Source organism: Nansenia antarctica (assembly GCF_963989245.1).
Source record: "Nansenia antarctica genome assembly, chromosome: 18".
In the NCBI taxonomy this organism is placed as follows: Eukaryota; Metazoa; Chordata; class Actinopteri; order Argentiniformes; family Microstomatidae; genus Nansenia; species Nansenia antarctica.
This window is the reverse complement of record NC_137691.1, coordinates 21515311-21527319: the sequence shown is the minus strand read 5'-3', so window position 1 is coordinate 21527319 and position 12009 is coordinate 21515311. Positions and strand designations below refer to the sequence as shown.

Below are 12009 nucleotides of genomic sequence, written 5' to 3'. Positions count from 1 at the left end.
CACAGTTATAATGCAACAACACAATAGAGACAGTAAAGATGACAGCAATACAACCTGATGGTGGTCCTGGTACACTCTTGTACCGGTTCCAGTACTGCTCTAGGTGCTATTTGGAGCTGACAGTGCCTCATCAGCACCCGGGTCCATTTTCCTGTCAATACAAATCTCAAAAACACGAGTATGGTGTAGTGGCCTAGTGATCCTAGTTCTATAATGTCCAATGTCTCCCTTAGTATCAAAAGGCGACATTGAATAAGTAGGTTTTGAGGTCACGCTTAAAAATGTCCTGAGTTTTAGACAACCTCAGGCCCTCAGGTAGGGTGTTCCACAATCTAGGAGCATATATGCTAAAAGCTGATCCTCCAAATCTCTTTGTCCTAGCCTCTGGCACTATTAAAAGTTCCGTGCCACTAGACCGTAAGGGTCTAGCTGGTGTGTATCTTATGAGCATGTCCACCATGTAATTGGGTGCATCACAGTGAAGTGATTTATAAACTAGTAAAAGGATCTTGAAGTCTATTCTATGACTGACAGGGAGCCAGTGTAGTGATCTCAAGACAGGTGTGATGTGCGCTCTCCGTTTGGTCCTAGTAAGGACACGAGCAGCAGCATTTTGAACCATTTGTAGTCTATTTATCATTTTTTTGGGGAGACCTGTCAGGAGAGCATTACAGTAATCTAGCCTACTAGTAACAAACGCATGCATTAATTTTTCAGTGTCTGCCTGGGAGAGAAATGATTGTACCTTAGTGATGTTTCTTAGATGGTAGAAGGATGTTTTAATAGTGTTATTTATATGAGTTTCAAAATTTAGATCTGGGTCAATTATGACACCAAGATTCCTGGCCTGACACTTAGTGTTAAGAGCTAGTGTTTTCAAGTGTGCAGATAATTTCTCTCTCCCAGTTTTCTCGCCAATGATCAATACCTCTGTTTTTTCTTGATTGAGTTGGAGAAAGTTTTGTGTCATCCAAATATTAATATCGGCAATACAGTCTATCAGGTGGTCGATCATCTTGTAGTCGTTGGGAGTTACTGAGATATAAAGCTGAGTGTCGTCAGCATAGCTGTGGTAGTTAACGCTATGCTTCTTGATAACAGAACTGAGGGGTAGCATGTATAGGCTAAAAAGCAACGGTCCTAAAATGGACCCCTGGGGAACTCCACAGGTTGTGCTATAATTTCAAATAAAAGCTGAACTCCACAGGTTGTGCTATAATTTCAAATAAAAGCTGAGAATCTGTACTTAAACCTCATAGTAATTGTATACATACATATGTAATACCATATCTGTAACGCAATAGATATATGCAATATACAGATATAATATCTTCATACGTCATTATTTTGTAATCAGATATTTTGATATAATTTAAATATGTATGTTTTTCGAGGCTCAGATTTATAAATTAAAAGGACATATTTATATATTTTGTCAAATAATGTGAAAAGGAATGAATGAACTTTACAAACTGCACCCTATAATAATCATAGATATCATTAACACCAAAGGAAGGAACGATTAAATAACTTGAAATCCCGCTGCCGGTGCATTGGCGATACAAATCGGACACACCGTATAAAGTGTTAGATTACGTCACTCAAAAGGCCAAAAAAACGCCTTGTTGGAAGCCCCGCCCCCATAATGACATCAGCAGTAAACTGTTTTAAAAGTCCCCTCCGCCATTTTAGCAGCCTCATCGTGAAGGGAGGATGACAGCGCTTAGATAAACTTAAGGCCGTGGTATTTGTTAGTTAGAACGAAGAGCTGCTGTGACCATTATCTACCTCATCTGAACTACCTGTCTATTGTAATTCTTAATATTCGATCAAATCTTTCAGAAGAGTCAAAATGCCGAGCCACCCGCTGCGCGTGGCGGTTGTGTGCTCGAGCAACCAGAACCGCAGCATGGAAGCGCACAACATCCTCAGGTACCTAACCTACCTAACCCTAACACAACAGAGAAACGACATCCTCAGGTAACAGAGAGAAAACCAAACCACGAAGCCAGCCAGCCAGCCAGCAATGTGCCACGCAGATATCTCAGATATACCAACGCAGATATCTCAGATATACCAACGCAGATCTCTCAGATATACCAACGCAGATCTCTCAGATGTACCAACGCAGATCTCTCAGCTTCCACCAAGTTGCTGCTCTTCTTCGTCCCAACACTCCGACCTCCGCAGTCTGTTTGCGGCGAACTTCGATGGACCGACGCATTTTAATAATAGGCAAAGAAATTGCCTATTGCCTAGATTTATTAGCCAAAGGCGTAGACTTGGATGTTTACGTCAAGGACAACTAGTAAATAGTGCCACACAAGGAGAAATTGTGTTGTTTTTTTTCTCTGCCGGTATATGGAATATACCGGAAGAGAGACATTGTATTAGTGCCAAGGGGTGGCGTTCTACGGGGCCAGGGGGTGCGCAGGCTTTTTTGGTTCTAGCCCAGCACTTACCAGACTCAAATAATCAACGATTCTTTCAATGCCCACGTCATGGTTGAGTCTACACACCTCTTGGGTGCACTGGAAGGAAAAGACAAGGCTAGACCCCAAGAGGACCTGGCTGTGTTCCAAAATGCGTTTTTGCACTCTTATGTATAGCGTATACAGAACGCATTTTGGAACATAGCCCATGATTCTTGATGAGTCAAACACCTAGATTCCCACTGCGGTGTCTGTCTTGATCAGGTTATGCGGGGATCAGTCACTGATCTATGACGGTATAGCAAGCATTAACTAGTGAAGCTTTTACACTCAAATTGAGTGGGAACCCTTTGATTGTACTCAGAGAGGGTCTACTAAACGCCTGTATATTATAGTAGTATTGACTGAATCGGTGTAGGTTAGTATCAGGGTTTGCTAGGCTGAAAATATCCATGGAAGGAAAGGTAAGAAGAGCCTGTTTGGGAATCACAATGCTTGCCTGCATTGTGTTTCTTGAGATGGGAACACTGCATTGATGAAACTAATATTTGATTTCCCCTCTACTGCTCTTGTCTCTGTCCTGCCTGTGCCACAAAACATTTTCGTCCCACTCATTTATTTTGCTCTTATCTCTTCCTGTCTCCATAGCAAGCGTGGCTTTGATGTGCGCTCTTTTGGAACAGGGACTCATGTGAAGCTACCTGGTCCAGCTCCGGATAAACCCAATGTGTACGACTTCAAAACCACTTATGAACAGATGTACAACGACCTGGTCCGCAAGGACAAGGAACTGTATCCCCTGCACTCGCATGCTCACACACACACACTTAAGACAACCGAGTGGGGAAGGATGTCACATTTTTAATGGGAACATCTCGAGCATTTGTGATATACGTACCCACTTATACTTCCCCACACTCACTGGCCTAAGTTTTAAGCAAGTACAGTTCTCACCTTGAGCAGAAACTGTCTGAACAAGCTGGCTGACGCACCTATATGTTGACACTGTGCGAAGTAGTACAATTAAAAGCCTCCCCCTGATCACAGTGATCTGCTTAGGATCAACCCCACAACTTCCCCAGCAGGGCACCTGTAGTTTTACATTTTAACCTGCGTTATTCTTCTGATCACAAAGCACGATTTGGGTAACCGAAAAAGATAATTGTCAACTGTCATGTACCATTGAGAAATGGGTATGGGAAGTGACTACAATAGGGGATCGTGGGGAAGAATTTTACATAGGATAAAGGTAACTGCATGCAAGTAAGAAACAAGAGGATAGCCTCTGAGAAATTTGGTCACACTTAAATTGTGTAAAATATGACCTCTCTATACCTGTGTAGTAATCCTGTAGCATTGTATCAACATCGATTGTTAGTATATGTAATAACATATACTAACAATGTTTGCAGTTGCATATTAATGGAGTTGGAACAGTTTTTATTAATTTTATTCCACTTGTGTGGAAAAACTGCCCAACTCCATGTACTTAGTTACCATGTTGTAATATGACAACAATATTCTTACTACAGTAATTACATGGTTACTACACAGGTATAGGGACAACTCAATATAACGTTTTGCCCTGTATTTCTTATACCTGTGCAATTATTTCAGATCTACACAAATGTCTTGGAGTACAACGCAATTCTACCATTATGACTGCCCCTGGCCCGAGCATAGTTTACTTTTTCCTGCTATGACTGATGGATAGATGATTCACTTAGTCAAATGTGTTTGATGTAAATAAGAGCAAGGTTTGATTCTGGACAGGTGGAGATTTTTGGGATGTGCATATCACTTCAACCCTTCATTGTTTCTTGTTACAATGTCAATCCCCCTGTCCCCCAATGCGCTAGTTCCTTTTTTGGAGTCTACCGGAGCTCCCTCTTTCTTCTCCTTCATACTTTACAATGGCAGATCTGGTCCAAAACGAGAGGTTTAGGCTATAGTAAATCTCTTTTTATAACTGATTGAATTGTCTGAAGTGCCTATTTTATACAGTATGTATTAATGTTTCACATCCAGATGACATCTTGGGATGACTTTCTCACAGACTTTAACACAAATTAGTTGTTGTTTTTTTTCATATAAGATTTGGCCACTAGGGGACATTGTGGGTTTGATTATATACACACTGACACTTAAGTTTCATTTGATTGATACAGATTCCACTGCTTATTTTTAATCACACTAATTATCTGTTGGCTAAATGTATTTATGTTCATACTTTGTGCCTTGTGTACTTTGCATTATGCATTCTCACAGTTTCATGTCTCTAGGCATGAACGTATTCACAACGTACTGTATCTTTGTGTTTGTACTTGGAGAGGGGGCTTTGCTTGTACCCATGTTTGGTCATATACCATAACTCTGAGAGAGAATCTGACAGGCATCCCTTAGTGCTTGATATACTGTATACTCTCCCTGCTATACTCCTTGACCATCTAAACCCCTCAGATACACACAGAATGGAATACTGCACATGTTGGACCGCAACAAGCGCATCAAGTCTCGACCAGAGCGTTTCCAGAACTGTAAGGATCAGTTTGACCTGGTCATCACCTGTGAGGAGAGAGTTTATGACCAAGTGCTGGAGGGTGAGGTTATGAACTATCATTTTTGAAATGGGACCAATGGGATGTCAAACGCGACAACAAATGGGTTACCATGATTCTATACGGGCATAATTGAACATTATCCAGCATCCATTAAGCATGTATGAGCACAAGACCCTGCTAGGTGCTGAATGTGGCTGCACATGTTTATCTGTTGCTCTGTCTCTCCCTCTCAGACCTGAGCTCTCGAGAGCAGGAGACCTTCCAGACAGTTCATGTCATCAATGTGGACATTCAGGACAACCACGAGGAGGCTACCCTGGGGGCCTTCCTTATCTGTGAGCTGTGTCAATGTGTGAGTGTCTCCGCCTATCTAGACCTGTTCTGGGGTCGCTCTGTTTCCCAATGTGATGGTTACTTTCCATGTAGCATGTGATTCTCTGAGGGGGTCGTAGAGAAATTGGGCAGGTTTCCAGTTACTGTTCTGCTGCTTTGTTACCAACGTGTCCTTGGATATATGGTACCGAAAGCGTAATGGAAGGGATGTTCCTTCATGTATCAGTATGGCTGTTGTAGGACTGTTTCCTCTCGTCTCTTAGATTCAGCACACAGACGACATGGAGAACGAGATGGACGAGCTGCTGCAGGAGTTTGAAGACAAGAGCAACAGGCCTTTCCTCCACACAGTCTGCTTCTACTGATGTCCTCCACACAGTCTGCTTCTACTGATGTCCACACCAACTGCAATATCATATGCCCCCTGACCAATCACACATGACCTTTGCAAGCAAGCATGCACACACACACGTACTGTACATGCATACATGCATACAATACATACATACACACACATACAGGCACACAGACAAACAGAATCCTCCCCCTCTGTTGGTCAGGGTTTAGTAGGCTAGGGATGAATGCTTTTTGTCCTCTCGATTTAGAGGGCAGCCTCATCCCTCTTGCTCTGTCATTTCCGCCTCTGGGCCAAGGTCAGCCCAAGGTCGTACCCCATACCTTGAAACCACTGATCCAACACCCCTCAGAGAGAAAAAGAGTCCCCTTTGACACACAGCTCCTCATCTACTCCTTAAATTAAAGGAGGGATTTTTTTTTACCTCTTGCACAGTGATGCTGATTGCAGAGCAATGTTGATTTTAGTTCATTTTTCAGAAGTAAAACTTATTGTATGATTTGTTGCATTTTTCCTCTTGATTGTGGAGAGTAGTGGTATGTAAGGGGATCAGAGAGGAGATTGGTGGGGCATGAATGTGTGTGTTTCAGTGTGACCGTATTAGTTTATTTAGCAATTAATCTAAATAGGGGGCTAATAATGAACAACCAAACAGAGCCTATATGGTTCTCATATGTTCCCCTTTTCCATTATAATGTTTTGGTTCGTATTTAAAACTCAGATTTCCTACCTTTTCAGGGCATAGTATTTTTTCTTGTGTACATTTAAAAGAATGAAAACATTGTAATTATTTGCAAGCCGAGAGCTCAGTCCAGAGTGCCTGAATTTCTGTATTGTACATATGAATCCACTAAAGGAATAAACATCTCTATAAAAATGCTTTCTGTTGTGTATTTGTGATTTTTTAAATATAGATCATGGACTCCATGGCATTACTGGGACAGATTTGTATCACCTTAATGTATCCAGTCATGGTTCCTCTCCAGTGTCCTTAACAAATGAGCTATATATAAAGATAAGGACCCTCTACCCCCAGTGAGCTAGAATAGCACACTCAGTCATTATGTGGAACGATCAAGAGAATGTCAGAGAATATAATGTGACCATAGAATTACAACACAGTAAAGACTATCTCTGGATGTGAAAGCTGTAGTTTGTTCTAGCGGGCGAGGGTATGATGGGGAAGGACTAGTGGGTCTAATGATGGGAGAGAAAAAAACACGATCTCTGGAGCTTGATTTCAGAAATAAGAGAGCATACAAGGTGGACTTAACTAGCATGTAAGAAATACATCCAATGCTTTAGTTGTAGACAGCAGTCACCTGTGTATAGTAGCCTATATGGCAACCGGGCTAGCCTTAACAACATTAAGCTATTTATGCATGGGAATGACGGAATCTGGGGAATTCTGGCTCATGATAGCCTACATCATCTGGCCTATTGGCAACGGGGGTGTGTGTGTGTGCGTGTGGTCAACGCATAATCGTCCCACGCCCCTCCTGGCACCCGCTCGAAAGAATCCACGCATGAGGTGCGATAAGGGGGACTGGTTAACATCTATTATCAACGCTTCACATCGCCCATGTCGCGAAGAAAAAGGAGCATTGTGTGAGGCGAGTTGGATAGGAGGTGGTCTATGCTGTGACAGAGTTGGATAGGAGGTGGTCTATGCTGTGACAGAGGTGGATAGGAGGTGGTCTATGCTGTGACAGAGTTGGATAGGAGGTGGTCTATGCTGTGACAGAGTTGGATAGGAGGTGGTCTATGCTGTGACAGAGGTGGATAGGAGGTGGTCTATGCTGTGACAGAGTTGGATAGGAGGTGGTCTATGCTGTGACAGAGTTGGATAGGAGGTGGTCTATGCTGTGACAGAGTTGGATAGGAGGTGGTCTATGCTGTGACAGAGGTGGATAGGAGGTGGTCTATGCTGTGACGGGCATCGCGCGCGCATCCAGAGGCTCAGGTAGGCTGGCCGTTTTGGAGCGCGAGCAAGAAGCGACGAGTGGGGGAGTTTGGATGCAATTGCGCACACAACCCACCATGATCTTTATGATTTTGGGGGCTTCATTTGTGATGGTAAGGAGACAGTTATCACATCCCACTCAGGCCTAGTTAGAGGTACAGCCTATAGGCATACACGTCTACCTGTTCAGAAGATGTGCTCTTTTTTCCGCGACCTCTGAAAGTGTGGCCAATGGCCATACTTCAGGTTTGGCAGTCTTTCAACAAGCACACTGTGAAAAGGGAGTCGTGATGAAGCTTCTTCATATGTTGTATTCTCTCTATTCTACCTTTAGAAGTCCACAACACAATGCGCTTATGTTGTCACACTCCCAGTTGACACATTTGTTCTTTCCAGGTTCTAGCGTGTCTAACGGACATGAACGCGTTATTGGACCGCTTTCACAACTATATCCTACCACATTTAAGAGGGGAAGATCGCGTCTGTCATTGCAACTGTGGAAGGTAAAACAACGTTAACCTTTACGAAATGGAGTAGGAGTTTCCATACACATTCCTATGCATGACAATGATGTGCTTGAGAGTAGCCTATGATCTAGCAACATCTGTGGATTCCCGAGAGCAACCAATAATTAAATGGATTCATGGATGGATTAATCTTCATGTGAACAGTATCAGCATTTGTCTCCTGTTCAGTAGCATTTGAAACATTTAACTGTTTCTGTCAGGTGTTGGCTGCGGATACCTCTAAATGTTCTCTTCTTTAGTTTATTTCCTTATTTAATTTGTGTATCAATCTGCTGGTCGGACTGAGATTTACTCTGGGACCCGCTACAGTTTTCATTCATTTGGCCCCATCACTTCCAATTGACATTAAAATGGGACTTCACCACTTTTCATTATGCATTATCTCTAGCACTAAAACATAAACATGCTTTGGGGAGGAGCCCGTTTATCTTTGAATGAAACATCTAGTCCGCTAGGCTAGCCTACATATTATGTGAACACAATTTTCTCTGTTCTCTAGTCAAACAGATAAGAGTAAGTCATCTATGATATCATCTGGGCTAATAAATACATTTAAATCAGATAAGGGGAGGGATTTTGGCTTCAGATTGAGAAAAATACATCTACTTTTTTCTTTGTCTCTGATGACATTATAGTGGGTATTTTTTTTCATAGGACGTTTTCTTATTATCGTTTTGACCACAGAAAATTGCTGTTGTATACAGCAAGGTAGGCACTTCTATCGTGCTATTGATAATGAATATGAGGTTAAAAAGTGAATGATGAAGTGCCCTTTAACCATCTAAGAAAACGATTGAAATTATATTTTTGAACCCATTTGTGATGGGTTGATTGATTCTCCTAATGAACATTACTTATTCCTGCAGACTTCAATTTTTTTTTAAACAACTCCCTCATCCCTTGCAATTAGTTACTGGATATGTGGGGCCTGTGTGGCCCCAGCGTGTGAGAGAGATGATCAGACAGTGTGAGCACAGCACTCAGTATGCCAATAAAGCTTTACATTTAATAACTCTCTCTCTCTCTCTCGATTATCTGTTTTGGGTTGCAATATCCCTCACTTTCATTCTATCAGACAACACTCCCTCTCTCAATCTTTCAATAAGAAACCCATTTTTATAGAAGCGTTTTGCTTTCTAACTGTGCACCCTAACTCTCTCCAAACTCATTTGTTCAACATTCTCTTTAGATCCTGTTTTTTTCTTTAGTTGTACCCCTCAACGCCTGTTCATTTCACTCATAAATCTCTATAACATCTATTTGTTTGGCACTTCCCGGTTCTTGCTTTTCTCTGCTCACCTCCACTTTCCTGCCTGTGTGGTGGTTTCTCAAAGCTGGGGGTAATGATGCCTGCAGTCCATTGGAAGATGGGACCAATCCACATCCCCCTCAAGCCCCAGGGGGCACACAGTCCAGCTGTTAGTGATGCGTTTCCTGTGCTTCCCTCTAGCTGCAGCTGTTCACCGGGTGACAGAACGCCCACCCACCCCCATCCCCCTCACGCTCAGCTCCATCATACCAGCATAGGCACAGAACCACACATGCACACACCCTGAATGTGAATGCACACTATGGTCCATCTAATTATTCCCTCAGCTAATGTAATTTTCCTCCTATTCATATTCTTCTCCATTTCTCTCTCTCCCCACCCCCTCCCTCGCCCTTCTCTCTCTCCCCACCCCCTCCCTCCCTCTTCTCTCTCTCCCCACCCCCTCCCTCCCTCTTCTCTCTCTCCCCACCCCCTCCCTCCCTCTTCTCTCTCTCCCCACCATCTCTCCTGCTGCCCCCCCCTTCTCCTCTCTGCCTATGTCCTCTTTCTGGGTAATAGGCATCATGTGCATCATGTCATCCCGTACGATGGGGACCAGTCACTGGTGGACTCAGTGGAGAACTACTTTGTGAGTGACAGTGTGACCAAGCAGGAGATGGACCTGACGCTGGGGCTGCTGCTGGGCTTCTGCATCAGCGGGCTGCTGCTGTGGTTGGACAGAACACTGACCTCTGCCCTCAAGGCCTGGAGGGCCAAAAAGAACCATGGTGAGTTAACAAGGAAAGGTTGTGTGTGTGGTGGTGGGGGGGGTTGTCATGGGCGACGTTCACTGCAGAGAACTGTGTAATTCTATGTACTGCTCAATGGTGTCAGGCTCATATTCACCAGCTAACTGATTGTTTTTAGACATTTAGCTAAAATTTCATTTTGGTTCAGAGTTTTTACACCCTAGATGTAGTAGTTTCTTCCTCCTGATTTTATATACTTAACTGTTGACTCAGTCAGTATCACAGATTTAAAAGATCTGACTGCGTATTGCATTTTGAAATTGTTTTGCCTACAAGTGTGTCTGGTTGACATATTAGTTAATTCAAAGCTGGGGCTGCTTATGGTGTAGGACGTGGTGGGGGTGGGTTGGCAAGGAGGTGCAGGAATGACTCATCTATAACTATAAAATCTCTTTTCATAGTGATCTTTCCCATGAACCCCCCCCCCCCCCTCTCTCTCTCACTCACTTACTCACTTACACACACACACACACACACACACACACACACACACACACACACACACACACACACACACACACACACACAGTTCAGAAGATTCATACTTTAAGAGCATTGACTCTAGTAAAACGAATGCACTCATTGTTTCAGTGTCTTTTCTCTGCTCCTTTCAGTCTGTATACTGTAGATGTATCATATTTCTCTATAATATTTCTCACTCCCCACCCTTTCTCTTTTAAACATTTAAATCAGCCTTTTGCTCTCTCTCTCTCTATCTGTCTCTCTCAATTTCCATCTCCACCCATTTCACTAATCAAATTCATCATTCGTCATTTAATTATGTTCCCATCCCGTCTCTCCTGTGGAAAGTCTAAGTTGACTATATTGATAAAGTGGAGATGTCTAATCCTCTCTGGCCATAATGTTGAACTGTAAGATTATTTCATTTGTAAGGGAGGAGAAAGGGATGTATGGCTTTGTTATTAACACGTTTATTTTAGGTGGAGTAATATGAAGTACTAATGGTATCTGTTTACATCTGTTACCAACCCCTCTCCTCAACATCCTCCATGAACCCTGATTGCTTCTCAATGATGTCCAGAGGTTTTCTCCTGGTCATGGGTTCCCCGGATCTGTAACCTGAGAGATATGTGCAGACGGGTGCACCTACGGCAGCTTGAAGACTCCAGTGGAAGCATAGTGCACATCAAGCAGAGGCTGTACCACAACGGCCACCCCAGCCCACACCACCTCTGACAGAGGCTGTACTACAACGGCCACCCCAGCCCACACCACCTCTGACAGAGGCTGTACTACAACGGCCACCCCAGCCCACACCACCTCTGACAGAGGCTGTACCACAACGGCCACCCTAGCCCACACCACCTCTGACAGCGGACGGACACAGGGTTGTGTTCAATCTGTACAAATGAGTGGAACTGCTGTAGGATGCAAAACGTTAATGTGTTGCTACTCTGAACAACCAGACTCTCTAAACAAAAGGGCAGCTAAACAAAGACTATTTAAAATACCACTGAACACATAGCCAGCTGTTTATAGGAAATGTTGATTATTTTTGCTTGATGTTTCTTTTGAATTTTGAATATTTATAATGCTTGAGGATGTCACATTTTAACAGGGTTTTGTGTATATGGAGAAGTTCTTTGTGACTATTTTAGAAACATGGCATGCAAATACTACTGAAGAGCATTTAAGATTCATTTTAATTGTGCATTTTAAGGTTTCACGTGTTTTCTCGGTTGCTGTTGTGTATAATTATAAATGGCAGTACTTGTTGGAATGTGTGGTTGTTTGAGAAGGTGTGATATTTTCAGAGGCT

At 43.0% G+C, this 12009-nt stretch overlaps 2 protein-coding genes across 2 annotated transcripts; both read left to right on the top strand.

The window, feature by feature from the left end:
* Positions 1 to 1686: 1686 nt before the first annotated feature.
* On the top strand, positions 1687 to 6560 carry ssu72 (SSU72 homolog, RNA polymerase II CTD phosphatase). Its single transcript, XM_080548350.1, has 5 exons — positions 1687 to 1932; positions 3081 to 3224; positions 4893 to 5032; positions 5227 to 5345; positions 5590 to 6560. The coding sequence occupies exons 1-5, from the start codon at positions 1853 to 1855 to the stop codon at positions 5689 to 5691; spliced, it is 585 nt and encodes a 194-aa protein (XP_080404476.1). The 5' UTR covers positions 1687 to 1852; the 3' UTR covers positions 5692 to 6560.
* A 1137-nt stretch (positions 6561 to 7697) lies between these two features.
* Positions 7698 to 11426, top strand: tmem240b (transmembrane protein 240b; the record flags this gene model as incomplete). Its single annotated transcript, XM_080548353.1, has 4 exons — positions 7698 to 7757; positions 8041 to 8147; positions 10000 to 10208; positions 11272 to 11426. The coding sequence occupies 4 exons, from the start codon at positions 7698 to 7700 to the stop codon at positions 11424 to 11426; spliced, it is 531 nt and encodes a 176-aa protein (XP_080404479.1).
* Positions 11427 to 12009: the final 583 nt, after the last annotated feature.